This window comes from Carettochelys insculpta, chromosome 1, assembly GCF_033958435.1.
Source record: "Carettochelys insculpta isolate YL-2023 chromosome 1, ASM3395843v1, whole genome shotgun sequence".
Taxonomy (NCBI): domain Eukaryota; kingdom Metazoa; phylum Chordata; order Testudines; family Carettochelyidae; genus Carettochelys; species Carettochelys insculpta.
The window spans coordinates 13,296,834-13,323,207 of NC_134137.1; the positions used below are offsets into that span (position 1 = coordinate 13,296,834).

General features: G+C 48.3%; 1 protein-coding gene and 1 long non-coding RNA gene across 4 annotated transcripts; one reads left to right on the forward strand and one right to left on the reverse strand.

Moving 5' to 3' along the window:
* Positions 1 to 1,958: 1,958 nt before the first annotated feature.
* Positions 1,959 to 17,018, reverse strand: WDR73 (WD repeat domain 73). The gene is made up of 8 exons (XM_074976052.1): positions 16,906 to 17,018; positions 16,444 to 16,511; positions 13,827 to 13,915; positions 11,455 to 11,543; positions 9,502 to 9,569; positions 8,005 to 8,169; positions 6,104 to 6,478; positions 1,959 to 2,600 (listed from the first exon to the last, which is right to left on the reverse strand). The coding sequence occupies exons 1-8, from the start codon at positions 16,938 to 16,940 to the stop codon at positions 2,365 to 2,367; spliced, it is 1,125 nt and encodes a 374-aa protein (XP_074832153.1). The 5' UTR covers positions 16,941 to 17,018; the 3' UTR covers positions 1,959 to 2,364.
* Positions 17,019 to 17,087: 69 nt separating this feature from the next.
* On the forward strand, positions 17,088 to 26,308 carry LOC142003664 (uncharacterized). 3 transcript variants are annotated; one of them, XR_012642871.1, is made up of 6 exons: positions 17,088 to 17,120; positions 20,320 to 20,977; positions 21,059 to 21,294; positions 23,379 to 23,654; positions 24,238 to 24,482; positions 25,705 to 26,308. It is a non-coding gene; the product is annotated as an uncharacterized LOC142003664 (long non-coding RNA). The 3 variants fall into 3 exon arrangements; XR_012642868.1 differs by having other exon boundaries at positions 20,320 to 20,516; positions 20,634 to 20,977; positions 23,379 to 24,482; XR_012642866.1 differs by having other exon boundaries at positions 23,379 to 24,482.
* Positions 26,309 to 26,374: the final 66 nt, after the last annotated feature.

The window sequence follows — 26,374 nt, forward strand, 5'->3', positions numbered from 1 at the left end:
ATGCTGCTGCTGAAAGCGGAGTTGGGCCTAAATTAGGGCCTTTATGAAGGAGCCAGCCAATCTCCTTCAGTGTTGGATGCTGAAGCAGCCGAGAAGGCCCAAGGTCCATGTCCCCCATCCTTCCACAATGGCATCAAACAACTCACATGGGCTGCCCTGCCCCACCCCGCCCTAGGCGAAGGTGTTGAACGCCTGTGGTCACACCCAGCATATCCTAAGGAAACGCTTCACCTGGTAACAATGTTACCTCCTCCCTATGGGCAGTGAGCACAGCAAACGCTGCTGCCCTTTCCCGGGGGCAGCGGGTGCTGTGTGCTGGATAGGCCAGGACCATTCTCCTGAGCAGCACAGCAGGGGGTGGGAGTGGCAAGGCAGACTGGGCCTCACAGCTCGGATGCAGGGGTCTCTGAAGGGACAACCAGGCCCCTCTCCCCATCTCTTCTGCTGCTTGATCTCCCATACACCAGTCTCACCCCTGATTTTACCAGGAGCAGGACCCCACCCCCTGGGCTCTGGCCTGAGCTGTCTGAGACAGGGGGGTGGCGGTGGGAGTAGCTGTGGTGACAGGGCCTGAGCCCCAGGCAGCATCAGCTGTGTCCCAGCTCAGCGACAAACCAGTTCAGACAGATGGTGCAGGCCCTGCCCCTTGCCCTGCCGCCGCAGTGCAGCCCAGCAGGAGGGGGCGGTGAGAGCGCGGGGGCTTTTCCTACAGAGCCAGCCCTCCCAAGAAGAGAGAGCTGCAGCCTGCATTAAGTCTGGCATATACACCACCCATCTGTCCATGGAACCCTTGTCTCTGTCTGTCTTCCCCTCTGGCATCCCAAGCTCTGCTGGCTTTTAACTCCCTGCCTTAGAGGAAGGGAGCTGTGCTCTGCTGCCAGGCCCCCTCATGGGACAAGAACACCTCCTCTCCCTGAGGCTTTGATACCCAGCTGGCTGGGGCTGAAGCAGAGGTACTGCCAGACTGGACCAGCCCTCAGGTTCCTCCAGCCCAGACTCCAGCCATTGTGCCATGGGTGTCCAGGGCCAGGCATGCCAGAGGCCAGGGTAAGACCCCTGCAGCAGCCTTAGGTGTCACTCTGGGCTCTGATAACTGGAGACCAGTTAGGCTCCAAAGTCCTCTGCTTCATATCCCCATTGTACATATTAACTGTGGACCCTGGTTGTGCTGATTTTCCATTCCTATCACCAGCCCCCACTTGGATGCTGGCTGCGGGGCAGGCCTCACACAACCAGACTTCCCCAGGCCACTGCCCAGGATGTGAGAAAGGTCCGCTGTGAACATGCCACTTTTTAATGGCACTGACTGCCTTTATGGCCTTCAACTAGCTGCCTTCCCCTGGAGCAGCCATTCCATTGTGGCCTCTTTTCACGCCCCTTTCCTCATCACCTGGCACCTTGAACCAGTCCCAGCTTCCCAATCCATTGCTGTCATCTTCCTAGGTCCTCCCTGTCAGCTCCAACCCACCACGACACTGCAAGGCGCTTGCTGAGCTGAGCAGTGCTGTTCACAGGCTCCGGCTGAGGCTACAGTACCGAGAATGATTAGAACAGCCCGTGATTCCCTGCCTGGCCCCAGAGCCGACTGATGATGCTTCCCTCTTGCGATCCACCTGTTATCCCTGAGCGCTGGGGCAGCCCCCCTTGCCGTATGGCTGAGCTCACTGTCACTAAGCCAGCTGTCACTGCGCTGGGAGCTGCCTGCTATAGGCAAAGACACGGAATATGATGTGCAGCAGGCAGGTTACCCAGTGTAAAAACACAGCCTTTTTTCTGTGGCCAGTTGAAAGGTCTGTAGCCGTACAGGAAGGATAAGGCCTTCATCTGCAGCCCAACTGAATGAGCAGCAGCCGAAATGATCAGACACTTAGCCTGATGCAAAGTGCTATGACTCCACTACAGGATATCAGCAACCACGCTTTCTTGGCCTTAGTTACACAAAAGAGATCAAAAGCCCCTTCAAAATTGAGTTAGGTGCATTTGTGCTGTGTACATCACAGGAATCACAGGTGTTGAATGACCAGTCCACTCGCTTCACGGGCAGAGCTATTCACATGGTATAAAGTAACTTTCCTGAAATGCTGCTGGTTTAAGTAGCAAATTTTCCTCCACGGTGTTGCAAGTTAGCTCCCAGCATCTTTGAAGAACAGTGAGAGCGCCAGGCCACATGAAGGGGACCCAACAAGTAAAATAGGATCAATGGCAAAAAATGAAACATATGTTTAAAATTCTTACATTTTAAATAACCCAAAGGGTAAAACTTACTCTGAACATTTATCTGCCATCTAGAGTGCCTTACAGATGGCCACATGCAAGGGTGGCAGATTTTAGAGTGGAAATACAGGAAAAAAAAATCAGTTTTCGCTAACTGTTGTTGTGAAATTCAGCCCAGTCCCAGACATGCAGGGAGCCATCACTTGCTGCTGACAACAACATTCTTGGTTTCCATGGATGCCAAGCGTGTGTTGTAACTATGGGAGTCTCTCCATCACTGTCCATGTCACTGAAGATATGTCCTTTGTGACTAAACAATGGCTCTGCTCCTCCACCAGACATAGACCAGTCCTGTGTGTCATAGATGTCAACAGTCCCATCGAAACCTTTGTCAAAAGGATAAAAAAGAACAGACTATAGAAACAGCCAGCTGCAGTGTGAGTAACCCGATGCTCCTGTTCATGGATTTCACTCATGCAGGACAGGGGAGATCTAACAGGCTACAGTCCATGTGTCATTTATCCCTGGCTGGAAAGAACTCAGTGCAGGCTCAGGTTACCTTAGAAGTCAGTTAGCTACATTTTGTACCATCCAAGCTGAAACAAGACCTCATGTCATGGTGCCCCAACAGGTACCTCCCTGGGATCCTAAATCAGCATACATGGACACAGATGGCACTGACGAACAGGCACCATTTACCAACAGCTTCCACAGAATGGGAAGTGACCATCTAGAATGGAACTCTCCAAAAAAGGGTCGGGGGGGGTCATAGTGGATCACAAGCTAAATATAAATAAACTCACCAGCATGAGTTAATATTCTAAGTAGTAGAGGAAACTAGCCCTTTGCATACTACTGGGTGACAACTACAATAGACCCCCAGCTTATGTGGGGGTTGTGTTCTAGCAACCCCTGCATAAGTCAAATTTCCTGTGCAAAGCAGGGGAGCCAGGAAACTGACTAAGGCACCCGTGAGGGGACGGCAGGGGAGCTGGGGACCAGACCAGAATGATCCTCAGTCAGTCATCTCGTCCAATCCCCACAGTCAAGGCAACAGTAAGTAATAACTAGACCATCTCAGACAGCTGGAGGTATCTGAGGTATCTGAGCCTTTATCTATCATCTTTGGAAAATCATGGGAGACAGGAGAGATTCCAGAAGACTGGAAAAGGGCAAATATAGTGCTCATCTATAAAAAGGGGAATAAGAATAACCTAGGAAACTACAGGCCAGTCAGCTTAACTTCTGTGCCAGGAAAGATAATGGAGCAGGTAATTAAAGAAATCATCTGCAAGCACTTGGAAGGTGGTAAGGCAATAGGGAACAGCCAGCATGGATTTGTAAAGAACGAATCATGTCAAACTAATCTGATAGCTTTCTTTGATAGGATAACGAGCCTTGTGGATAGGCGAGAAGCGATAGATGTGGTATACCTAGGCTTTAGTAAAGCATTTGATACAGTCTTGCACGATATTCTTATTAAAAACTAGGCCAATACAATTTAGATGAGGCCACTGTAAGATGGGTGCATAACTGGCTGGATAAACGTGCTCAGAGTAGTTCTTAATGGTTCTCAATCCTGCTGGAAAAGTATAACAAGTGGGGTTCCGCAGGGGGTCTGCGTTAGGACCGGTTCTGTTCAATACCTTCATCAATGATTTAGATATTGGCACAGAAAGTAAGCTCATTATGTTTGCAGATGATACCAAGCTGGGAGGGGTTGCAACTGCTTTGGAGGGTAGGGTCATAATTCAAAATGATCTGGATAAATTGGAGAAATGGTCTGAGGTAAACAGGATGAAGTTTAATCAGGACAAATGCAAAGTGCTCCACTTGGGAAGGAACAATCAGTTTCACACATACAGAATGGTGAGAGACTGTCTTGGAATGACTACAGCAGAAAGGGATCTAGGGGTTGTAGTGGACCACAAGCTAAATATGAGTCAGTGTGATGCTGTTGCAAAAAAAGCAAACATGATTCTGGGACACATTAACAGGTGTGCTGTGAACAAGACACGAGAAGTCATTCTTCCGCTCTACTCTGTGCTGGTTAGGCCTCAGCTGGAGTATTGTGTCCAGTTCTGGGCACTGCAGTTCAAGAAAGATGTGGAGAAATTAGAGAGGGTCCAGAAAAGAGCGACAAGAATGATTAAAGGTCTAGAGAATGTGACCTATGAAGAAAGGCTGAAAGAATTGGGCTTGTTTAGTTTGGAAAAGAGAAGATTGAGGGGTGACATGATAGCGGTTTTCAGGTATCCAAAAGGGTGTCATAAGGAGGAGGGAGAAAACTTGCTCTTCTTGGCCTCTGAGGATAGAACAAGAGGCAACGGGCTTCAACTGCAGCAAGGGAGGTTTAGGTTGGATATTAGGAAAAAGTTCCTAACTGTCAGGGTGGTCAAACACTGGAATAAATTGCCGAGGGAGGTTGTGGAATCTCCATCGCTAGAGATATTTAAGAGCAGGTTAGATAGATGTCTATCAGGGATAGTTTAGACAGTACTTGGTCCTCCCATGGGGGAAGGGGGCTGGACTCAATGGCCTCTCGAGGTCCCTTCCAGTCCTAGTGTTCTATGATTCTATGATCTAACCTGCTCTTAAAAACCACCAATGACAGAGAATCCTCAGCCTGCCTGGGCAATTTATTCCAGTTTTTACTACTGGTATCTAAACTGCCCTTGCTGTAATTTAGGTCCATTGCCTGTTGTCCTGAACTCAGACATTAAGAACATTTTTTCTCCCTTGAAACAATCCTTTACATTCTTGGAAACTTACATTCCCCTCAGTTTTCTGTTCTCCAGATTACAAAACTCATTGTCTTCCATCCTCCTTCACAGACCTTTTCTAGACCTTTGCTCGTTTTTGTTGCTCTTCTCTGGTCTTTCTCCAACTTGCCTACATCTTCCTGAAATGCAGCACCCGGGACGGACACTATACTCCAGCTGAGGCCTAATCAGAGCGCAGTACAGAGTGGAAGAACGACTGCTCTTATTTTGGAATTGCATCTTGTGTCTGGTTTACAACATTCCTGCTGATACATCCCAGCAAGATGTTTTCTTTTTTTTGCAACAGCATCACACTAATGACTCATATTTAGCTTATGATCCACAGTGACCCTCCAGACCCTTTTGCGCAGAGCGCTGTTCTAAGAGTCATATCCCATTCTGTACGTGTGCCGGTGACTAATCCTAAGTGCAGTTCTTTGCATTTTGTCCTTATTGAATTTCAACCTATTTGTCTCAGACCATTTCTCCAGCCAGTCCAAATCATTTTGAGTTTTAATCCTATCCTCCAAAGCACTTGCAACTCCTTTCTGCTTAGCATCACCCACAAATTTTATAGGAGTACTGTGTCACTGACAGTTGCTAAATCATGGATGGTAACTGAATACAGCCCACCCCAGAACAAACTCCTGTGATAACTCGTCTCTGGGAATGGTTATCCAACCAGTTCTGCACCCACCTTATAGTCCCTCCACTTAGGCTGTTACTTCCCTAGTTTGTTTAAGGTACAGTCATGCAAGATAGTATCAAAAACCTTGCTAAAGTCAGTATATACCACATTATTAGAGAAAGCTATCAGCTTGGTTTGTCATGATTTGTTCATCACAAATCCATGTTGACTGTTACTCATCAACTTATTACCATCCATGTCTTTCTTTCGGGTTTCACAAGAAGGCTGGTGGCGACTGGACCCCTAACATAGTGAATGAAAATGGAGTAAGATCCAAAGCTAAAATAGGGCATGAGCCCATTAAAAATTACTTGGGGGTTAGATGTCTTCATGTCAGCAGGGCACCTTGAGTACACAGCTCACCATGGGACCAGGCTTTCATGAAAAGTCAACCAGAGCTGAAAACATGGGAGACAAATCCCCTTCCCCCACGAGTTACCTGAAACAGCGAGGCAGCCATCCAGAGCAGGAGCCCAAGAGACGCACAGGAACTCCGCACCAGGACTGGCTGCGGAAACTTTGCACTTTGCCGATTTCAGAGGCTTTGGGATATTTCTCAGGTCCGTTAGCACGAGCTGCCCTCCAGATGAGAGGCGGGCTATGGCAGGTGCATTTACATCAGAGGCTGGCAGGCCAGGACTGACGCCCATGCACCACTGCTCCCCATCGAGGGCTGAAGGGACGGACATGTCACCCAGGGGACTCTGCGGCTGCCGAACATCTGCCAAGCACAGCTGCCCCTTCATGCAGCAGGCCAGCAAAGTGTGACAGTCCAGGAATTCCAGGCCGCTGAGCTCATCGCTGAAATTAGAGGCTAAGAGAGGAGGAAGAGAACCTCAGACTCCAGGGGATGCCTGGTGACACCTGCTAGGCTCATGAACAGCCAAGATAATAAGTATATTGCTGGGAGGGGGCAGAGGCAAACCCTTGGGCAAAGGACTGGCACAGGTAAATCTCCGACACAAGGCTGCTCCAAATCCCCCCTGCACCAAAGTGCCTATAAGCCTCACAGCTATTCCCTCCTCCTTGCTACTGAGAGCAATGCTACTGATAGAATGGCAGCAACGCAGAACCCCATGATGCCAGCTATTTTTTGCTATAGACCTGAACTTCCTAATGCCCCTCAGGACAACCAGACCAGCTGCTGGGTGTCTGTAAGCCACTGGGACTGGTTTACACTTTAATTCTTCCTAGCCTGGGGAATACGTGATCCCCTCTGAGACCTGAGTGGCCACCCAGCAGAGTCAGATGCTGCCCAGCTGATTAGCAGAGCACCCACAGCTGGCAGCCTGTTTCTAATGGTGGTGCACACTGAATACAAGCACTGTCCCTCAGGTGGTGGGTCTGTCGGAAGTAGAAACACAGCTAGGCCTGACAGAAGCCTGCTATGAATTTTAAGAGAGTGTTCTGAAGGTGTTTATCAGAGTAAGTGTAAAGAGAACTGCATCTGTGTAAGAATTTGCAGACTAATCATCTTTGAGAGAGCAAGAAAACATAATGTAACTAAAAAGCTAAAAAAGACCGATGTGAATGAACACTAACCCTGTACTGCTGAGGGAGCAGAGCCACCTGTGCTGAGAGATTCCTGATGAGCTTCCCCCAGCCGAGTAACTGACCACTACTTGCTAAGTGTTTTGCCTTATGAGATATTATGTAGTCCCATCTACTGAGTAAATGAAAGAACCTGGATCAAGGAATATGGAATTTTCCTGGCTTTGGACAGAGTTTACAAAAGGGGTTAAGGTCCACTGATTTACAGTGAGATTTAAGTTCCTAAATGGCACCCCCAGGGAAGAGTTCTGAAGTGCTAGCAGACAGATCAGTCTAAGGGAATGTTGCATTGTGGGACTGCAGTGGAGGGACTACTTATGCTGGTACAGGCATGTTCATACTGTCATGGTGCCAACAGAGCTTTGCCAGCCTGGATAGCTGTGTTACCCTGAAAAGGGAAAAAGCTACACTGGAAGAGATGGTGGATTTTGTCAGGAGGCAGCAAAATTAGGGACATACACCAGGCTGTGCTCCAAAAAGGGGGGTTTTATAGGTACAATTCTCTAGCCCAGATCAGGGCGTAGGAATGGTTGGTCTACAGCACAGTTTCACAGGATACAGCTGGGCTCATGGTGTTGCATCCACCTCCCTTTCCTCATGGCTCAAGAAGGAAGCCAAAGCTATTCTCTGCTGCAACATGGGGTCAACAGGTACGAAAGGTCGAGGATAAAATTTCTGTGACTGCCAAAAGGACTCAAAACCACTGATTTAAAGAGCATGCAGTTCAGCTAGTCTATTGTGAAATATTCCCTCCCACCAGGCAACAAGACCAGATTTTTCTTTACATACCTGCTGTGTAGATAGCTTTCTTTGATTCAATCTCTGTAATTTGCACATCGTTGACTCTTGAGCCATGAACGACACAGGGGATTTTGGTGAAAGTGGTTGCAATTTTAGCCCAAGGTTTCTTCTTGTCATTTTCTGTAGGAATGGTACTAACGGCTCGAATGACATCTATTTGAAAAAGACACATACTGCGCTGTAATAGTGCAAGGATGGAGTGCATTACCTTTCTGAAGTGTTTTGTGAAGATGCAATACAATTCAACACACGTTTGCTATTGTAAATTCTCTCGTAAGGCAAAAAGTACTCTTCACAGCAGTTGGGTGGGTATGGTCAAATGGTCGATTTGGAAATCTAGAAAACCCAAGATAAGAGAGTTGAATGGGTCGCTTGTTGTCACTACACAGCAGAATAAGTAAAATAATTGCAATAAATATGTAGGGCACCTCTTCCATCGGCTTCACAGCGCTTTACAAAGAGGGGAAACACCAGAAACCCCCATTTGACAAGTTGGGAAACTGAGCCACAGAGCAGTGATGTGATCTGCGGTATGCCACAAAGGGTCAGAGCATAAAGCCCTTGGCCACCTGGCAGAAAGCTTCTGCTTAGGAGACTGCTGCCAGTGAAACGAATGGGACAACCGTGAATACAAGCACTCGCACGGAAGAGAAAGGGATTTACAAACCCACCCAAAGTAAACCAAAGGCAGAAGGGGAACAGATCCCAGCTATCCTCACTTCTAGCGTAAATGGGCTGAGCAGCCAGCCTAGTGACAGTACTGCACATGCCAGCAGTAGAAGCATGACACTGTGCTTTCACCTAAACATCTCCAGGGCCACCTGCAGTACAGGAGATTCAGCCATGTGGCTAAGAACTCTGAGTGAAGATCATCTGAATGTAGCCACAGAAACGTGCTGTATATGGGCTCCAGGACCTGTAACATAACCTGATTTATACAAGCAGAAGCTTCTCTCCAACAGTGAGCTCAGACGATGGCTCAGAACCACGGCTGGCTCTGGGTGAACTTCAGCTCTCTATCGAACAATTTCATGCCAGACATGCAGGTCAAAGTTTCCAGCAACTAATGATTTTCAGGGCTCTGCAACACCCTAAAGAGCCTGATCCTCAGACATGCAGATCCCTCACTTCTGGGGGTCTCCACTTGGGCCCTCCATAATGCCCAGTGTCTTTGCAAATTCAGGCCATAGAGACTTTTTTGTGCTCTGTAATTTCAGGGCACTTCAATAAACAGCATTACCAGCACTCTGCGTTTCTCTAGAACCTCCAGCCAAGAGCCTCCAAGCACTCATCCACGGCAGGATTAAGTCACACGACCCCAAAGTAGGGAAGCGCTACAACCCTTGTGCAGCAAGGCCGAGCGAGCTGTCAACAGTATTTATCGCATCACCAGTGGTGCAGAAGGGCTGAGCAGAGAGGACTCAGTGGCAGACTGTTCACCTGCCAGCTTACGCCTGTGTAACAGCTGTTCAGACATGCACTCACCAGTGTCCTCTGCTGCCAACTGCCAAACCTGCAGGGAACTATCTGGTGGGCCACTTGTCACCAGCCAGCTGTGAAAAGAAGGAAACCAGATACAAGTTTCTCCAGGAAGTAGCTTTTTGCCTCAGGACTGGTCAGTGATGACAGCCATGGCTGTTCTGTTTCCTCCCATCATGTCTACGACTCGGGCTCAGTTACTTCCATCCTGCACCCGGGGCACAGATCGCCTCCCCACCCCCCGCCAAGGGAAAGTCATTAGCTTAGTGTATTTGCAGCACATACCAAGCCTCAGAATGATATGAGCAAATGCGAAGGACCCACCCTTAGGTGCACTGGGGGTGTGGGGAAGCTCTGCAGGAGTGAATACATAACAGAAGTTGGCTGTCTGCGTGGCCCTCAAATGGCCCTAAGAAAACCCTTGCAGAACAGAATCACACAGAATCACAGGGCTGCAGGGGACCTCAGGAGGTCATCTAGTCCAGCCCCTGCTTCAAGCAGGATCAACCCCCACTAAGTCATCCCAGCCAGGACCTTGTCAAGCGGGGACTTAAAAACCTCAGGGGATGGAGAATCCACCACCTCTCTAGGCAACACATTCCAGTGCTTCACCACCCGCCTGGGGAAGTAGATTTTCCTAATATCTAACCTACACCTCACCCTCTTCAACTTCAGCCCATTGCTCCTTGTTCTGCCATCTGACACCACTGAGAACAGTTTCTCATCCTCCTTTTTAGAGCTCCCCTTCAGGAAGTTGAAGGCTGCTATTAAATCACCTCTAAGTCTTCTCTTCCGTAAACTAAACAAGCCCAAATCCCTCAGCCTCTCCTCATAGGTCTTGTGCTCCAGACCCTTAATCATTTTTGTTGCCCTTCGCTGAACCTGCTCCAGCAAATCCACATCCTTTTTATACTGGGGGGCCCAAAACTGGACACAATATTCCAGATGTGGCCTCACCAGTGCCGAACAAAGAGGAATAACTGCTTCTCTAGATCTGCTCGAAATGCAGTGCTCCCCCGGGATGGGACACTTCGGACCCAGAGAGGGGAGAGTCTGAGGCGCAGCAGACAGTGCAGGTTGCTCGAGTCCTTTGAGAGCCATTGGGACCCAAGAGACTCCAAGGGCTACTCAGCTTTTTCATTCCAGCCCAGGTATAATATCAGCAACTGACTCCCAGCCTGTAACACTAGAGCAGGCAAAGCACTGGAAAGCACCCAGGGAGTGATCTGAGGAAGCGCAGAAAGAGAATAGGGAACAGGGAGAAGCTGTTAGCTCCTGTAAAGGAGGCTGTTTGCAGGGGCTGCAGCCTAAAAATTCTACCACCAGGGTAGTCCCTTCTGCCCCCCAGAGCTGTCAGCCGTTTCTGCCATCACTGCCTCTTCTCTACAGCTGTTCCCTTTCTAAGGGCTCCTCTGAGCTCTCCTCTCCCACATGACTCACTACAGCACAAGTGACGGGGCCAGCTGCTCCATGCCCCCTCCCACACGAGCAGTTCTGTACTGGGGAGGCAGGGGAAGGGTGTAGCTTAGCAGGTGAGGTCCTCAGGCACCTGTACTGGGCAAGTCCTGGAGATAAACCCAGAGAGGTAGGTCAGCTGGAGGAAGATAAAGGAGTGAACCAATGGAATGCAGAGGAGAGTATGCAAGGGGATGGCCACTGGGGAGGAGACAGGAAAGGGTGAGGGAGGAAGACAGTGAACTGGGGCAACAGCAAGAGAAGGTGAAAGAAGAAATTGGCATGGCACTGAAGGGAGAAGGATGGAGCCAGAGTGCTTTCCGCTCAGGGAATTTCACATACTTTCCTGTTTTACTGCACAACCCTGAGCAGGGGGCCTGTCTGAGGGGCTCTTTAGAGCCCAGCACATTCATTTTTGCTGGCCAGAGAAAGGGCAGTTATCACTGAACACAACCAATCCCATGCATTCATTGAACAGGAACCAGGAAGTCCCCATCCATGTACCTGGTTTCTGGCACATGCCGTAGGCTGTACACCGGGCGATCAGAAAATCCACCCTCTTTGACCTTGAAATCTCTCTCGGGACACAGGCCCTAAAACCAGCAGACAGATGCTGTTATTTAGCACATGCCAGTACGTTCAAGATCCCTTCATCCTTTCAAGGTAACTGGGCAGTAAGTAGAGGGCTGAAATTCTCAGTTAAAACTAATACCGTGAGATTTAAGCAATCTCTTTCACCCTGAAGGATCTCAAAGCCATATGAAAACAAACTCAAGTACAGGGAGTGTTTCTGCACCCAGATCTGGGGAGAAGCCTTCCATATGACCATTGAACCATCTGAGAGAAGACATGAGGAATTCTGTATCTAATACAACTGCAAAAGGACAACTGCAGCTGGGGAGTGGCCATGTTCCAGGTTTAACATTCAAGTACTGGGGGTCATTGCAGGTTCCAAAGCATTTCTCACTAGTAGCTATGACTTTGGATTTACTGCTCACCTAACAGACAGCATCTCCAGCAGCAGAGTGCCCCATTCATGTGTGCCAGCAAACTGGGCAGTGGAAAACATGCCACCCAATAACCAATACCATTCCCTGCAGCACCTTGGGACGTTTACTATCTAAGTACTGGCCCAGTCTGTTTCCACTGCGCTTCAGAGATCAGTGAAGAGCACAGCACAAGCTGGTACAGGAGGTACCAATACAAAGCATTTGCAAAGTTTCTTATACATGCAGGGAGATGCTATGGGTTTCCTTTCAGAAACCAAAGGGTGCAAAGCTGAGTTGTTGCTGTGCCACAAAAGTTTATGTTCATAGGGTAGAGCCAAGAGTCAGAACTGAGCAGAGCTGCTCAAATGAAGACAGACACCCAGTTGGCAACATGGCTCAGTGGACGGACAAGCGTAAGGATGAGGCTTTTTTCTGCAGCCATGAGCTAAAAAAGCAGAACCTCACATCCTTATGTTCCCTCTGAATTACATTAAAACCACGTCACAAGAGGCAATTAAGAAGGTTATCCTGTTCTAATAGTACCCATCATCACCAGATAAACAGATCTTAACAGGCTTAAAGAAAACTTCGTTTGACTGGACTGTCTGGCAAGAAATCACTTACCAGTTGTGCTTGTGAATTCCCTTTTGTCTACTATTTTATTGTCCCCATTCCTCTATTATTTATCTATATGGTCTCTGGCTGGATCTTTGATTTCTTCTCTCTGTTTCACAACGCATTTTGCTAGCTGTAAATCAATTAAGGGGGTGGTGTATGACTGATGAAAAAATTGTTTTACAATATGCTCGGATTGGCTGAAGAATTGTTTTGTAATATTTTAGTAAAATGACTGGCTAAGATACACCTAAGCAGGACTCAAGTTTCACTATATAAACTAGGGATCTAAAGAGAACAGCAGAAGAAACAGAAGAATGAGGGGAAAGACATGGAAGAAGAATTTGCTAAAACAGCCTAAGATTGGGGCTGCTAAGAATCCCCTGCATGACCATGACATGCAATGAGAATCCAGACAAGACTGACCTCGACTGGCCAACAGGGAGAGTCTGCCTGCATGATCAGGATTGGGGAACATAGCACTGTTTGCTCAGTGCTGATATTCTGCTTGGTAATTGCTGCTAAGGAGAGAATAAGGATATTACTGTGTACAGCTCTTTCACCAGTAAAGGGGTCCTGTGAAGACACAAAGACTATGCTCTGAACCCTAGCAACTCAGAAAGGGAAGAAGTCCCTTAATCAAGTGGGTTACACCTTGAGCCCTAGGAACTGGAGAAGGAGAATGCCCTAGTGTGCGTCTAAGAGAATTTGGGTGGGTAACAGTACTGGACTCTCACTCAGAAGATATGGGTTCTATTCCTTATTCTGTCACTTGCTTGCTGGGTAACCTAAAAGCCACCTGCTTTGCTCTACTATGCTTCAGTTTCCCTGTCTGCAAAATGAAGACGATGAACATGATGTCTGAAGTAGAGCACTTTGAGATCAACTGAGAAAAGTGCTTAGAAAAGCAAGGAATTCTTATTCTGCATGAGGACCTGAATGTAAGGAGTTGGCAGGACTGGGCACTTAGTGAGGTATGTAGTTCATCAGGCCAGTTCTTCCTTTTCTCCTCCCAGCCTTATGCCGAATCAGTCCACACTCAGCCCCACTGCTGTACGCAGACAGAAATGTCAAGATGCATCCATGCCTTCAGAGAGGGATCTCAATGCACTGCTTGTTCTACCTTTATCATCTAGTCAGGGCACGTCTACATGCAGCCAGCACGTTCTTTAGGGAGTGAGCCCCGGGGTTTTTCGGCAGGTTTCTGTAAAATGCCTATTGGCTGCATGCATTTGGAGGTAAAGAATTTGAAATGAATAGAGTCACCATCACCTGCTTCTCTTTCACACACAGTTTTTGAGGTAACAGGAGCTGGAGAATTTCATTTCTTCGGGAGTTTTCATATCCTGCGACACAGATACCTGGAGATACAAATGAAACAACAAGAAGAGGGCAGGATGAGCGAGGTCATCCTTTTGGAACAAGCTTCTGATATGGAATTTAAGGGTTAGGATGTCAGCTGTTCTGTGGGAAATCGGCCTCAAACCACAACATGCTGCTGCAGGATCAAGTTACCATTCTCCTCTACATCTGCAGGAGACTCACTTTTCTAAACCATTTCTTCCTTCTACTGAAGGGGCATGCAAGACACAGCCCACGGGCGCCACCTCAGGCACAGAGCAGCCAGCCGTTGATTTAAGCGGCTTCCTGCTCCCTGTAGCTCTCCGCTCCAGGTCCAGGAGGGAAGGGAAGGGTTCACATGCAGCTCCTGCCCACTTCCTAACTATCTCATCTCCCATTGGCCAGTTTATGCTTTTCAGATAACAGGAGCTCAGAGATTTTGTTGGTGAGCAGGAGCAGCCTGCTAAGCCTTCCCCACCCCTCTGGTGTGTGGAGCAGAGAGATACAGGAAAAAGACAAGTTTTCAGTGATGTGGGGCTGCAGCAAGGCTGCTGGCCAGGAGCCACCCAGGCAAGTCTCTCAGCCAGAGCCTCCCTCTGCCTGTCTAGCAACCCGCATAACCCTAACCCTCTGCTCCTTCTGCACTCATACCCCTTCCCATACCCTGCACAAGGTCGCAATGGTCATAACCCACTCCTGCCCTAGGGTACAGCCCAAACTCCTAAACCCCCTGTTGCATCCCAGACCCCTGCCCTGGGTCACAATCACATCTTTCACCCAAACTCTACCCCCCAGTCCAGCACCCCAATCCATTATCCCAAGCTCCCTTCTGCATCCAACCCCCACCCCAGACCCCACACCTCCTCCATTCGTATCATGGAAGAGTGAGGCCTTTGAACGCTTTCCAAATTCTTGGTATGGGCCCTCCATCAAAAATTACCGCCCACTCCTGTTCTACTGGGTGCTTTTTACCCCAACAAACTTCTCCTTTTTTGTTTTCCTGTCTCATTTTAGTCTCCATATGGTCACACCCCAGTCTCAGGTACAGCACACAGTACTTGCCTATAGGCACCGATGGGACCCACACCTAGTAACACTCAGCTAATTCTGCTGGACGTAGAGCTATGCGCAGGAGAGCAGGTGGTGAAAGCGCATGACAGTGTAGGAGAGGCACCTCCAAGCAGCAGCATCCCCAGTGCCCAACAGCAGCCAAGGACAGAATTTGCATTTCGCAAACTGTATGTAAAGCAGAATGAGCTTGACAAAAAATTGTATCCCTTTGTACTGCTGCTCCTGGTAAGGCCACTCAGCCGTTGATTTAAGTTATGTAACTTCAGCTATGTGCATAATGTAGCCGAAGTCAACACATACTTAGATCTACTTACCGCCCTGAAATAAGTCAATAGCTAACACTGTCCCACTGACACAACTTATGCTTCTCATTCTAGTGGAATACAGGAGTTGACAGGAGAGTGCCCAGCAACCCCTTTATTTATCTCTGCCTGTTGTTCAGAGTGTAGCGAAGATGTGTTCTAAGTGGGTGATGAAAACAAGGAGCGCAGTTTTCTTTTATGGCATCAGCACCTTTAATCAACCAAAGCACTAGACTCCAGATCTCAGCCAGTCTCCTGCAATCTCAAAAAGTCTTGGACTGTGACGTATGCATTACAGAGGGCAGATGGAGGCAGCTTTCATCATGATGGCAATGTCTGGGTATATGGTGAGAGATGAACAAGGGTCCCCAACCCTGATAAGGAAAACTTTGTGATCTGAAAGCATATACCTCCCACCAAAAAGTTGGTCTGTAAAAACAGAATTTAGAAAATTAAGGCTAATGCCCGAAATTAAAATTCAGATGGTACACCAATTTAGAGGAAATTCTCCGTATCTCTGGGCTCATGCTTGATTTGTTTAAAATAAAATGCCTTGCTTAGAAAAATCACAAGACAAATATAACACATAATCACCATTGACCACTCTTGCCTGGATTTAGGTGTGCACGTTTATCAGTACAGTTAAGGTAGCAGTAAATTAAGTGTATGAGAACAACAAACATCATAAGTTTTACAGTTAGTTATGGCAAGTAGTTGTGTAAATGCACAGATTGCCTCTCAAGCCGCTGGTATTTGGAGTAGGCTCGCTGTACGAAGACAGTCCGCCAAGGAAGAATTAGGGCTACTTCTCTGTGTCCGTCATTGGTGCTACTGTTTGTCTGTCTTGGTGTCCTGTGATGTGTCCCATTTTTATGTCGCTCAACCATTTCGTGTATTACTCCCCCCATCTGTCCCATTCACAGATTACTTAGCAAGACTGCAAGCGCCTCTCAAGCCTACTAATGAACTATCCAAAATCTCCGCAAACCTCTGTAAAGCTATGCTGCGTTTGCCAATGCTGTACCTACTTCCATGGGGTGACAAAAGAGTTAAAATCTCCCAGGCTGCTACGCGGGCATCTTTCACAAGCACTGCGTTCATTCACAAATACCGGTGCTGATTTCAGAACTTAGTGGCTTCCAGTTTTGTCAAGCACACAAAGCGCAGCGACTCACTTTTTTCTCCCGTCCACTCAATGACTCTTGTCGGCTGCTGCAGCTCAAACACATGCAAATCGTTGTAGCTGAAAGCAAGGAAAAGCGCATTAGAGCAGCGGCGCTGGGGCAATTTGCAGGGCTGGGTGCGGCGGGAGGGGGCAGCTGAGAGCCACTGACCCAAACCCCGCATATAATGCGGGCCAGGGCCAGGGCCAGGGCCAGGAGGAAGGTGCAGCGGCGGCAGCCCCAGCTCCTGTGCTTCAGGACAGCCCTTGTCGGGGGCGAGCTCTGCCCTGGCCCGGACCCCCGACCCAGGAGCTGGGGCGCTCATAACCGCTTGCTCGCGGGCAGCCTGGTCATCGCCCCACCGCTCACACGGGGAAACTGAGGCACGGGGCGGCGCTCCGCAGTTCTGCCCCCTCCCCCCCGACAGACACCGCCCGCTGCTGGGGACCGGGGCCGGGATCCCGCGGCGCTCACAGGCGCAGGGACTCCACCAGCCAGTCCTCCGCCATGCCGACACAGGCGCCCAACGGCCGGCGCGGTCACGTGCCGCCCCGCCCACGTGACCGACCGCCCCCCCCCGTCTTTTCGGGGCGGGACGCGCGCCGTCACGTGACGGGGACTGCGTCACTGCCGTCTCTGTCGCCTGAGGGAGAAAGGCGGACGCTAAAGCTGTCGACGAAGGCGCAGCGGTGGGTGACGTTCCAGTTGTGGCTGTTCTCTGCTCACTGGTTCAGCTTTTCGGGGGTTTAGTCTTTTCCGCGCTTCATTTATGGAATTCACTGATCCCGGATCTTTCGAGTCTAAGTCTGTGTTTGCACAAAGAGCTCAGTTTAGTGCGACGGTCGGTTGGTCGGTCGGTTGGTCTCTCTCTCTCTCTCTCTTTTATTGTAAGGCGCGGAGGCGGTGCGTGAATGCAGGAGAGAATTACCGGTAAAAACGAAACCAGTTTCCTGAAATGGAAACGGGGAGCGGAAAAAACAACAGAAAAACGACAGTCTCGATAAATGAAACTACGCTTGAATCCTGGGAATGTCGAGGCACCAATATCTCAGCAGGGTTCCACAGACTCCTTCAGTGGCAGAACTGATTAGAAAAACGTTCCTTTTTTTAAACTTTGAGCGTCTTGTATTTTGTGAGACAAATAGCTTCCCTTCAATTTTTTTGATCAAATACTGACTTTTTTTTCCCATCGCGTTCGTCTAAAAAAAGCCAACCGAGTAAAATGAGTAAAGCATCACTAAATACAACAGCCAGTTTTTATATAGCCGTATTTATCCTACCAATCAGGTTCTAGCATTCAGAGTTCTAAGCAATTATATTCCTTTGAGAAAAGAGGACCTATTTTTAAAGAAATAAAAGTTTGTACGAACCACTCACATTTCCAGTTTCACTTTACAAAGATTTCCAGTCAGGCACTATGGCCTTGTTACTGACTGATTGGAAAACATTGTTTGCTATATCCGTCATTCCCAATGTGCTAGCTATTTATGCAATAACAGGTAAAAAACCAAAAAAACCCGAACCTCTCAAGAACCTTAAAGTTGCACAGCCAAGTGCTCATGTTAAGAATTTTTTTCTCTTTAGGATTATTTTAACTCTCGCTATGCATCCATCTTATACCATAGAAATCTATACAAAATTAAAATACAAACCAGGCAATCCAGGATTACTTACTCCATCCTGGGATAGAAAGAAATATCCACTGACAAAAACAATGGTAATAAAATAAACCTCAGTCACATGTAGCCTTAGCTCTGTGCCTTGTGTGAGTGTGTCTGGGTGCTCTATTTACATGCTCATGTACTGTTTTCCAAGTTTAATAAATTATGGCTACGTCTACACTAGCCAAAAACTTCGAAATGGCCATGCAAATGGCCATTTCAAAGTTTACTAATGAAGTGCTGAAATACATATTCAGCGCTCCATTAGCATGCGGGCTGCCGTGGCACTTCAAAATTGACATGGCTCGCTGCTTTGCGGCACGTCCAGATGGGGCTCCTTTTCGAAAGGATCCCAGCTACTTCAAAGTCCCTTTATTCCTATCTGCTCATAGGAATAAGGGGATTTCAAAGTAGCTGGGATCCTTTCGAAAAGGAGCCCCATCTGGACGAGCCGCATCAATTTCGAAGTGCCACGACTGCCCACATGCTAATGAGGCGCTGAATATGTATTTCAGCACTTCATTAGTAAACTTCGAAATGGCGATTTGCATGGCCATTTCGAAGTTTTTGGCTAGTGTAGACACTGACTATATAGTTTTTCAAGAACTGTGCGTGAGTGGCATAATGCAATGTGTTTTTCACTCCTGAATACTTATACTGGATCTTTGTAACAACCAAGTCAGTGTATCTTTATTCACTCAGGCCCAGTTCACAAGCAGGTCCATGTTGGTGAACCTCATTCTGTGCCCAGGCAGAGCCCATTGTAATCAAGCAGGAGTACAAGGTTGGGCCCACAGACATTTTACATTACTTCTTACTGTAGGGAATGTGGCAGAAGGAATGCAGTGCAGCTGAAGGCTGGGAGGAATGAGTCTCCCAGAGGTCATCTGCATGAGAATGCAAAAGGTGTGCATGTGTGATACCTTTTCAGGCAAAGCCTAATGGGTAGCAAGTAAGCCATGAGATTGGGTCTATTGTAAACATGTAGTTGTAAAATCACAATTTAAGCTGACACTTAAGGTGGGAGTTGTGAGATCTCACCAATGCTCTGGGTTGTTGTGGGGGGGACAGGGCAGTCGCCTTAGCTGTGTAAGACATTGATTACACAGGGCTCCCTGGTTTAAAGCATTGTGAGAGAGCAAGGGGAGGGGTATGGGTTGAGTCAGCTTGCTGAATGCCTTGGCCCTGCCTATGCCTTGGCCATATAGCTATAAGCCTGGCTTGACTAACTCTCCCCACCTGTTAAAAGATAGAGCTGGATACTAGGGTGTTTGTGAAACCCCACACTAGAGATACCAAGAGCTGAAATCACAGAGTGGCAGCTGAGGCCACACAGAGCTGAAATCACTGGGTTCTGCCTTAGGGCAGTCCCAAGCAGTGGGGTTAGGACTGGCGGACAACAGCAGGACCAGCGGGCGGCCGGTAGGAGCGGCGGCGGCGGCAGTCGACGGCGGGCGGCTGGCCGCTAGGAGCGGTGGCAGATGACGGCGGCGGGCGGCCGGTAGGAGCGGCGACGGCGGCGACCAGTGGGTGGCTGGTGACAGCAAGGGGAGGCTACAGACAAGTGGACAGCTAGTATTGCCCTGGTGATGTATCTGTGGGCTTTGAGTTTGGGACTGTACCGCAGAGGGTACATCCTGTAACCGTGTGTGTGTGGAAAAGGGCCAAGAGCCCCAGCAAGAGACTGGGTTCTACTGCATATGGGGATGGTATCTGGGTAAAAGGGGTTTTGTCTCTTCTGTGCTGAGATATGCTGCATCTGTCGCTGTAACCTTGGGGTAGGTTACGGTCATTAAACAAGCCATTTCTATCTCAGACTCTGTGCTTGCGAGCGGGGGGGAGAACCGCCTTACAGGCACCCAGCACGGGGGTGAAATTGTCCCAGGCCACTGGGTGGGGGCTCGAGCCGGTTGATCGTATCCTTGATAGGAAAACCCCACAAGAGTTGAACCCGGCCCTTCTGGCAGGCATCTGGCGTTAACAGAAGGGTTACATTACTCTTACCTAAACAAAAAGCAGTCCAGTAGCACTTTAAAGACTAACAAAGTAATTTATTAGGTGGTGAGACCACCTAATAAATTACTTTGTTAGTCTTTAAAGTGCTACTGGACTGCTGTTTTTGTTTTGATAGCATATAGACTAGCACAGCTATCTCTGTGTTACTCTTATCTGTTTACCCTTCCGTGTATTCAAGTGTCTTTTATGGAATTATTTGTCGTGCCTGCAGGTGAAGAGGCCACACAGCTCTCATTGGCTGGAACAAAGAACCATGGGGGATAGTGCCTGCCAAAGGTCAACGTCAGCAAAATGTCTTGTGCAGGTTGCTGCCCCCCACTGGTTTAGGAGCTGCAGGAAGAGGATCCTGAACACACTGCAGGAGTCTGCCCAAACCCAGAGAACTCTGGGGTTTGGCACTGAGGCAGAGTAATGCACATTGTGTGTTTGTTAGTTTGTGTCAGTCTGTATTTTTCATACTACTTAGCAAAGAGCAGGAGTGGTACAGCATCCGGTGCAAAATTTGTATTTTCTTCTGGTCTTCAGTTGCCGAGGAAGTAAGCTATAAACCCAACGGCTCAGGTGTTTGGTGGGATTCTGAGAAACCTGCAAAAGCTCTTGAGAAGAGGCATTAGTTTTAAGATCCAGGCATTTGGACCGCGGTGCTCCGCATTACCTGAGGAGTGTCATACATGAGGGCTGCACCTGGAGTGCAGGCCTAGATGTTCAAAGCCAGGGTCAGTGGTAAACTCCACCAAGCTCCTGTAAGTGAAACTATGTCTTACAGTCATCTCACGTGCTCTGCCTCACACTCTCACTCTTCTCTGGAACCAGCCAAGGACTGGGAAATCTGTGTAATGGCATCTACTTTCTCAAAGGAAGGATAAACAGTGAGTAGGAACTGAAAAGTCAGACACATGGTGGCACCCTTTCTCTTGGCGATACTCAGGAGGCGTTTTCTTGGTTTTTAGGTGATGGGTCTGAATAATTGGAAAGGAGAATGTCGTGCCCCTTTTGCCTGATGCCAGGTCATTTCCCGAAGATTTCATGACTATTCAGAATACTGAAGGCTTGCAGCAAATACTTCTGTTGGTTGAAAAACTAGGGACTGGCGGGGAAAGAAGGCCCACCTGTCTGCCTAACACTACACATCATCTATTAGATAATATCTGTTGGAACTTTTGTCTGGTGCCCGTGAGAGGCTCAGGTGAGTGATATTATAAAGAGTGTATGGGGGAGGGTCTGCATTAGGAGACCCAATGCCCGTGAGAGAAGTACTGAAAACAAACCATTGACGTAGGCTAATGATAGTCTTAAAATGCACTTAAATGTTCTGTTTACTATAAAATGCAAAGCAACTCTATATGTTTATCTCACCTTACAGTTTTTGCAGCAAAGCCCAGAAATACAGTCAGCACCTTGCTTTATTGTACAGTTGGCTAGGCAACAACCATTCTGTTGGCACACTTTTAAATATGAAATGAAATAGCTTCACTATAATACTCTGCTGCAGGGTTCTTGTGCATAACATGGTTCTTATAATTTGCTTCATGAGCATCATGGCTATGTCTACACTAGCCAAAAACTTTGAAATGGCCATGCAAATGGCCATTTCGAAGTTTACTAATGAAGCACTGAAATACATATTCAGCGCCTCATTAGCATGTGGGCGGCTGCGGCACTTCGAAATTGACGCGGCTCGCAGCCGCGCGGCTCGTCCAGACGGGGCTCCTTTTGGAAAGGACCCTGGCTACTTCAAAGTCCCCTTATTCTGATAAGCAGATGGGAATAAGGGGACTTCGAAGTAGCCGGGGTCCTTTCGAAAAGGAGCCGCGCGGCAGCAAGCTGCATCAATTTCGAAGTGTCGCAGCTGCCAGCATTCTAATGAGGCGCTGAATATGTATTTCAGCGCTTCATTAGTAAACTTCGAAATGGCCCTTTGCATGGCCATTTCGAAGTTTTTGGCAAGTGTAGACACGGCCCATTAGTGCTATTTCTTTAAAATAGATGTAAAAGATTATGAGTTATTCAGCTTCTAATGATGGGGGCATCACAAATACCATAGACCAGTGGTTCCCAAACTTTTTGTCATCACCCCCCCCTTTTGATTTTTGAGAAATCCTCACCCCCCCATCTCTTCTTTACCATGATCCAACCCCACTTTTAACAAAAAAAAATCAATTCTTAATTTAAAATAGACACAAAAACTTGGTATAAAAATGTTATTTAAAATTAAAAATATGTGCAAAGAGTTTTTCTTGGCACCTTGCAGTGCCTGCTGCAGCCCCAGCTGGCCAGCTGCCTGAGCCCTGCGCTGCCGGAGCCCCCCAATCCAAGCTACGCTAGGAGAATGGACTCGATGACTTCCAGAATTACACTTCACAGAGGCTACATCCAAATAAGTGAAGCAATCTTTGCAGGCTGCTAATAGTCAGGGAGCTTGTGTGATGCATGTCCTTTGCATGGCAACCCCCATTTGCACCATTCTTGCCTTACCAGTGGAGGTACACTGCCAGGTCCCTTGAAAGGGCCATTGTGGCTATGGAGGATTGAGCTAAATTTGCATACAAAGGGCTTGTCCTCCAGTAAAGGCAAGTAATATATACACCAGAGTTTGCAAAAGAAACTCACACAAAGTGGTGTCTTTGTATACATAACTCTCATTGACTTGAAGAGAAGCAGTAAACTTATGATCAGTCTTAAACTGAAGAGGGAATATATTCCTGGTTTTTAAACATTCTCAGTGTCAGGGATTTTTATCCCTAGGGCATTATCATCCCCGTGTGTCAGGGGAAACAAGCCTCTGGCAGTGTAAAAATCAGTGCAGGTACATGAAAAAATCTAAAGTTACATAGGCTGCCATTTAGCAGCCCCCTGCAATGGTCACTCTGAGTCAGTTGGTTTCCCCAGTAACCTGAACTCATGAATTATTCATGGTTGCAGGTTTGAAATGGAGTCTTCTGATTGGCCCAGGTGAAAGATTTCGAGCACCTTAGGCCAAGCAGAGGACCTGTGTGAAAGCACCTGCACGGAATTTTCAATATGGTAATCATGTTATTAATATTCATGAGTCTGCTCTATAAATCTAGGAGCCGCAGCTCATTCTGCGGCCCTTGGGGACACAGATGAGGACTCTGTGACCCAGTACAGGGGAGCGTGGCAGCTCCAGCTGCGTCCACTGGACTCTGAGGTCAGGCTCTTAGGAGCGAAGAGCTGAATCGCTAATCACTGAGCTTGAAATTCACTCACTGAAATCACTGTAGCGTCTAACTTACCTGTGTGGCCCTGCAGCCGAGAAGCGGCTCTCTCCAGCGTCAGCGCCTCAGCGCTCACAAGCGGCGCGCTGGCTTCTAGGAGCAACAAGCAGAGTCTTCGGCCAGGCTGCCGGGTGGCGAACTGGCCCCCACTTTGGTGGGGGTTACTGTGTGCCCGGCGGCGCAACCTGGGGTCTGCCACCGTGCACCATCATCACAGCTCCGGCCATACCACCACCTGCGCCGCTCCTTAACAGAGACAACCTACCGGATGTGACAAACTTACCTGGACAGGACTTCACTCAACGGACACGTAAACCATTTATTGACCCGTGGCACAGCCCGGGCAATTACTAAACCAGACATTTCACTTACTTACCAGACACTTTACTTAGAACAACACTTGGGTACCGGGACCCCTAAAAGCGGGGTGAGGGGTTGCACCCTTTGCCGTGCCGTGTTCCGGCAGGGGGAGGGCAGAGCCTGCAGGCCCGACTCCTTTGAGCTGGGCCTGAAAACCCATACATTTATAGCCAATTAGCGCACACTTGATTAAAAAGTTAATTATTAATTCATTATAGGTATTAGTTTTAGTAATAGTATCATTAGTTAACTATAAGATCTCAACCAGTAAAAACAAAGCCACCTCATCCCTTTCAACCTTTTATTCCCTCCTTTTGTATTTAACCTGGTGTGGGTCAAAAGATCCCCGGGAAAAGGCTGGGGTTTCGAAGGGGACCGACTCAGGTAATATCCCCAGCAGCCCCTACCACCAGCCACTTGGACCGGGAGTAGCGCCCCGGCCCAGATTCCTTTACTCCTTTTTTCCCTTTTCTCCACCTCAATTTACTAATCAAACCTTTTTGTCTTCCGGTAAAATAAACAAAATCATACAGGTGTCGGTGCGGGCAAAGTCGCGGACCAAAGCAGGCCTTGCTGACCCCACACCAGTAGGCTGTCCGGACCCTCAAGGGGCTCGAGACGAGGAGAAGGAGGGAGCGGCGGAGACCAGGCGACGAGTGAAGGTCGCCTCACCCCTTTGCAGACCAACCCCACCCACCTGCGGCAGGGGGCCCCCGGGGACTGCGCACAGGCCCTGAGGGAAGAGGGTGAGACGAGAAGAGGAGGACGGCTGATGCTGGTACAAATAACAACAGAGTTTATTAACAAGCTAACTGAACAAACAGAAAGGCAAACAACAAGTGTAATACAACTACTATTGCTATTATACTAAGATGCTGAAACAATATGTTACTTAAACACTTACAACTATTATATTCAGGAAGTTCATGAGGTAGACCGGTACAGTATTCTCTATTCAGTTGAGAAACAAAGAGGGCAGTTGAAGGAGAGGGAAAGGGGAGAAGGCTTAGGGGACTTAATTTGTTTCTTCGGTTCTGAGCAGGGACAGGTTAATATACCTTTCTTTCCCTTACTGCTCTGGGTGGTATGGTTGTCCACCCTAGTGGGGACCCAAGGGCTGCTTTGCCTGCTGGGGTCTCCTCCCAGGGAAGTGTTACCTTCCTGACTGGGGTTTGGAGGGTAATAGAAAGACAAGGTTAGGGTTAGAACACAAGGGTAGAAGGGTGCCGGGGAGGCTAAACCTCTACCAAATATTTAACTAATATCTTATCTAATAACTAATTAAGTTTAATTAAACAAACTTCAACTGTGAAAGCTATTAATACAAATGTGCGCTGATGTTTTAAGCCTGGCGTTAAGGTCCGGCCCTAAAGGCGAGCCTTCGGGTACGTCCCTCCCTCGGCCATGGAAGAGCGTGATTTGGGCAGCGACCCCAAACCCCCCAACGCGGGGACCCGACACCCACAATACTATTACAGTATAATTTTTACGACCCGGGCCAGGCCTTGGGCTTACAAAAAGTTTTTTGTGGCCTGGAGGAATTGTTAGGCCTGTGAGGAGTCTTAGTGGCTTAGGCCGGACCTCAGGCCTGTAAAAGTCTATATAGCCCTTGGCAGACCGCAGGACCACGGGTTGGTGAAGCCTGAGGTGAGCTTCAGGCCTGCAGGGAATTTTACGTGTCTCGACGGGTGAAGTCCTTTCAGGTGAATGGGTTGGCGGTGAGATCGTAGGTGCCGCAGTGATGGCAGGCCCTAAGGCTTCTATAGGTGAGCGTGCAGTACCTCACCCTATGGGTGAGGCCAGTTCAGCACCCACCCGATCTGCCTTAGGGCTGCGTGAAGGCGCTGGGATCGATGGTGCCACTGTGGTAGCAAGTTCTGGGCTTCTAGTGGCAAGTGTGCAGTACCTCACCCTATGAGTAAGGCCAGTTCAACACTCGCCAGACGTGCCTCAGAACTGCTTTATGCTCTTTTAGTGATAGCAGCACTGTTTTACCCCAGCAGGCGGACCATGCTGGGCGGTGCTGGTGTTGGAAGCTGTCAGGAGCTCTTTGAAAAGGCTTCTGGGCTGGAAGGAAAGGACCCCTGGCGCTGTGCTGTGCTGCTTTTTATCTGGTGTTCTTATGAATAATGTATGACATGATTTGAATATGTATGAGTTTGTTTGCAGTTTTCAGTCTGGGCCTCCATCCTGTGGAAGCTTCGAGAACTTTTCCCCAGGTACCCAATTAGAGGCCTGGGTTAAGGGTCCAATCAGAACATGACTGGAGCCGACCACTTGGAGGCCTGGATTTTGATCCGGAGTGTAAAGTGTTTGAGTTCAGGGTTACCAGGGAAACCAACTAACTCAAAATGGCCGTTACAAGGGCTGCAAATGGCAGCTTATATGTTTTTGGGTTTAACCTGTACCTGTAATAATATTAAATGGCCCAAGGCTTGTTACCCCTGACCCACGGGGGCGATAATGCCCAAGGGATGAAAAATCCCCGACAACAGGATGGAACGTGTGTTATTAATTGTAAGTCAAACGTAGTTAGATCAATAGTTAAGGAGTTTTGTTATTGTTGTTGTTGTAGTTTCACTTGTAGTTACCTTTGTTAATAAATCATTTTTAATTGCACCTCTTAATCTATGCCTGAACCTCACTCCCTGTTCCAGCTACTACCTGCCA

Coding starts and splice junctions, on each gene's coding strand:
- WDR73 (XM_074976052.1), bottom strand. CDS start 16,940: ATGGCGGAGGACTGGCTGGTGGAGTCCCTGCGCCT. Junction 13,916..16,443: donor TGAGTGGACGGGAGAAAAAA/GTGAGTCGCTGC, acceptor TTGTATCTCCAG/GTATCTGTGTCGCAGGATAT. Junction 8,170..9,501: donor GTTGGCAGCAGAGGACACTG/GTGAGTGCATGT, acceptor TTTTTCAAATAG/ATGTCATTCGAGCCGTTAGT.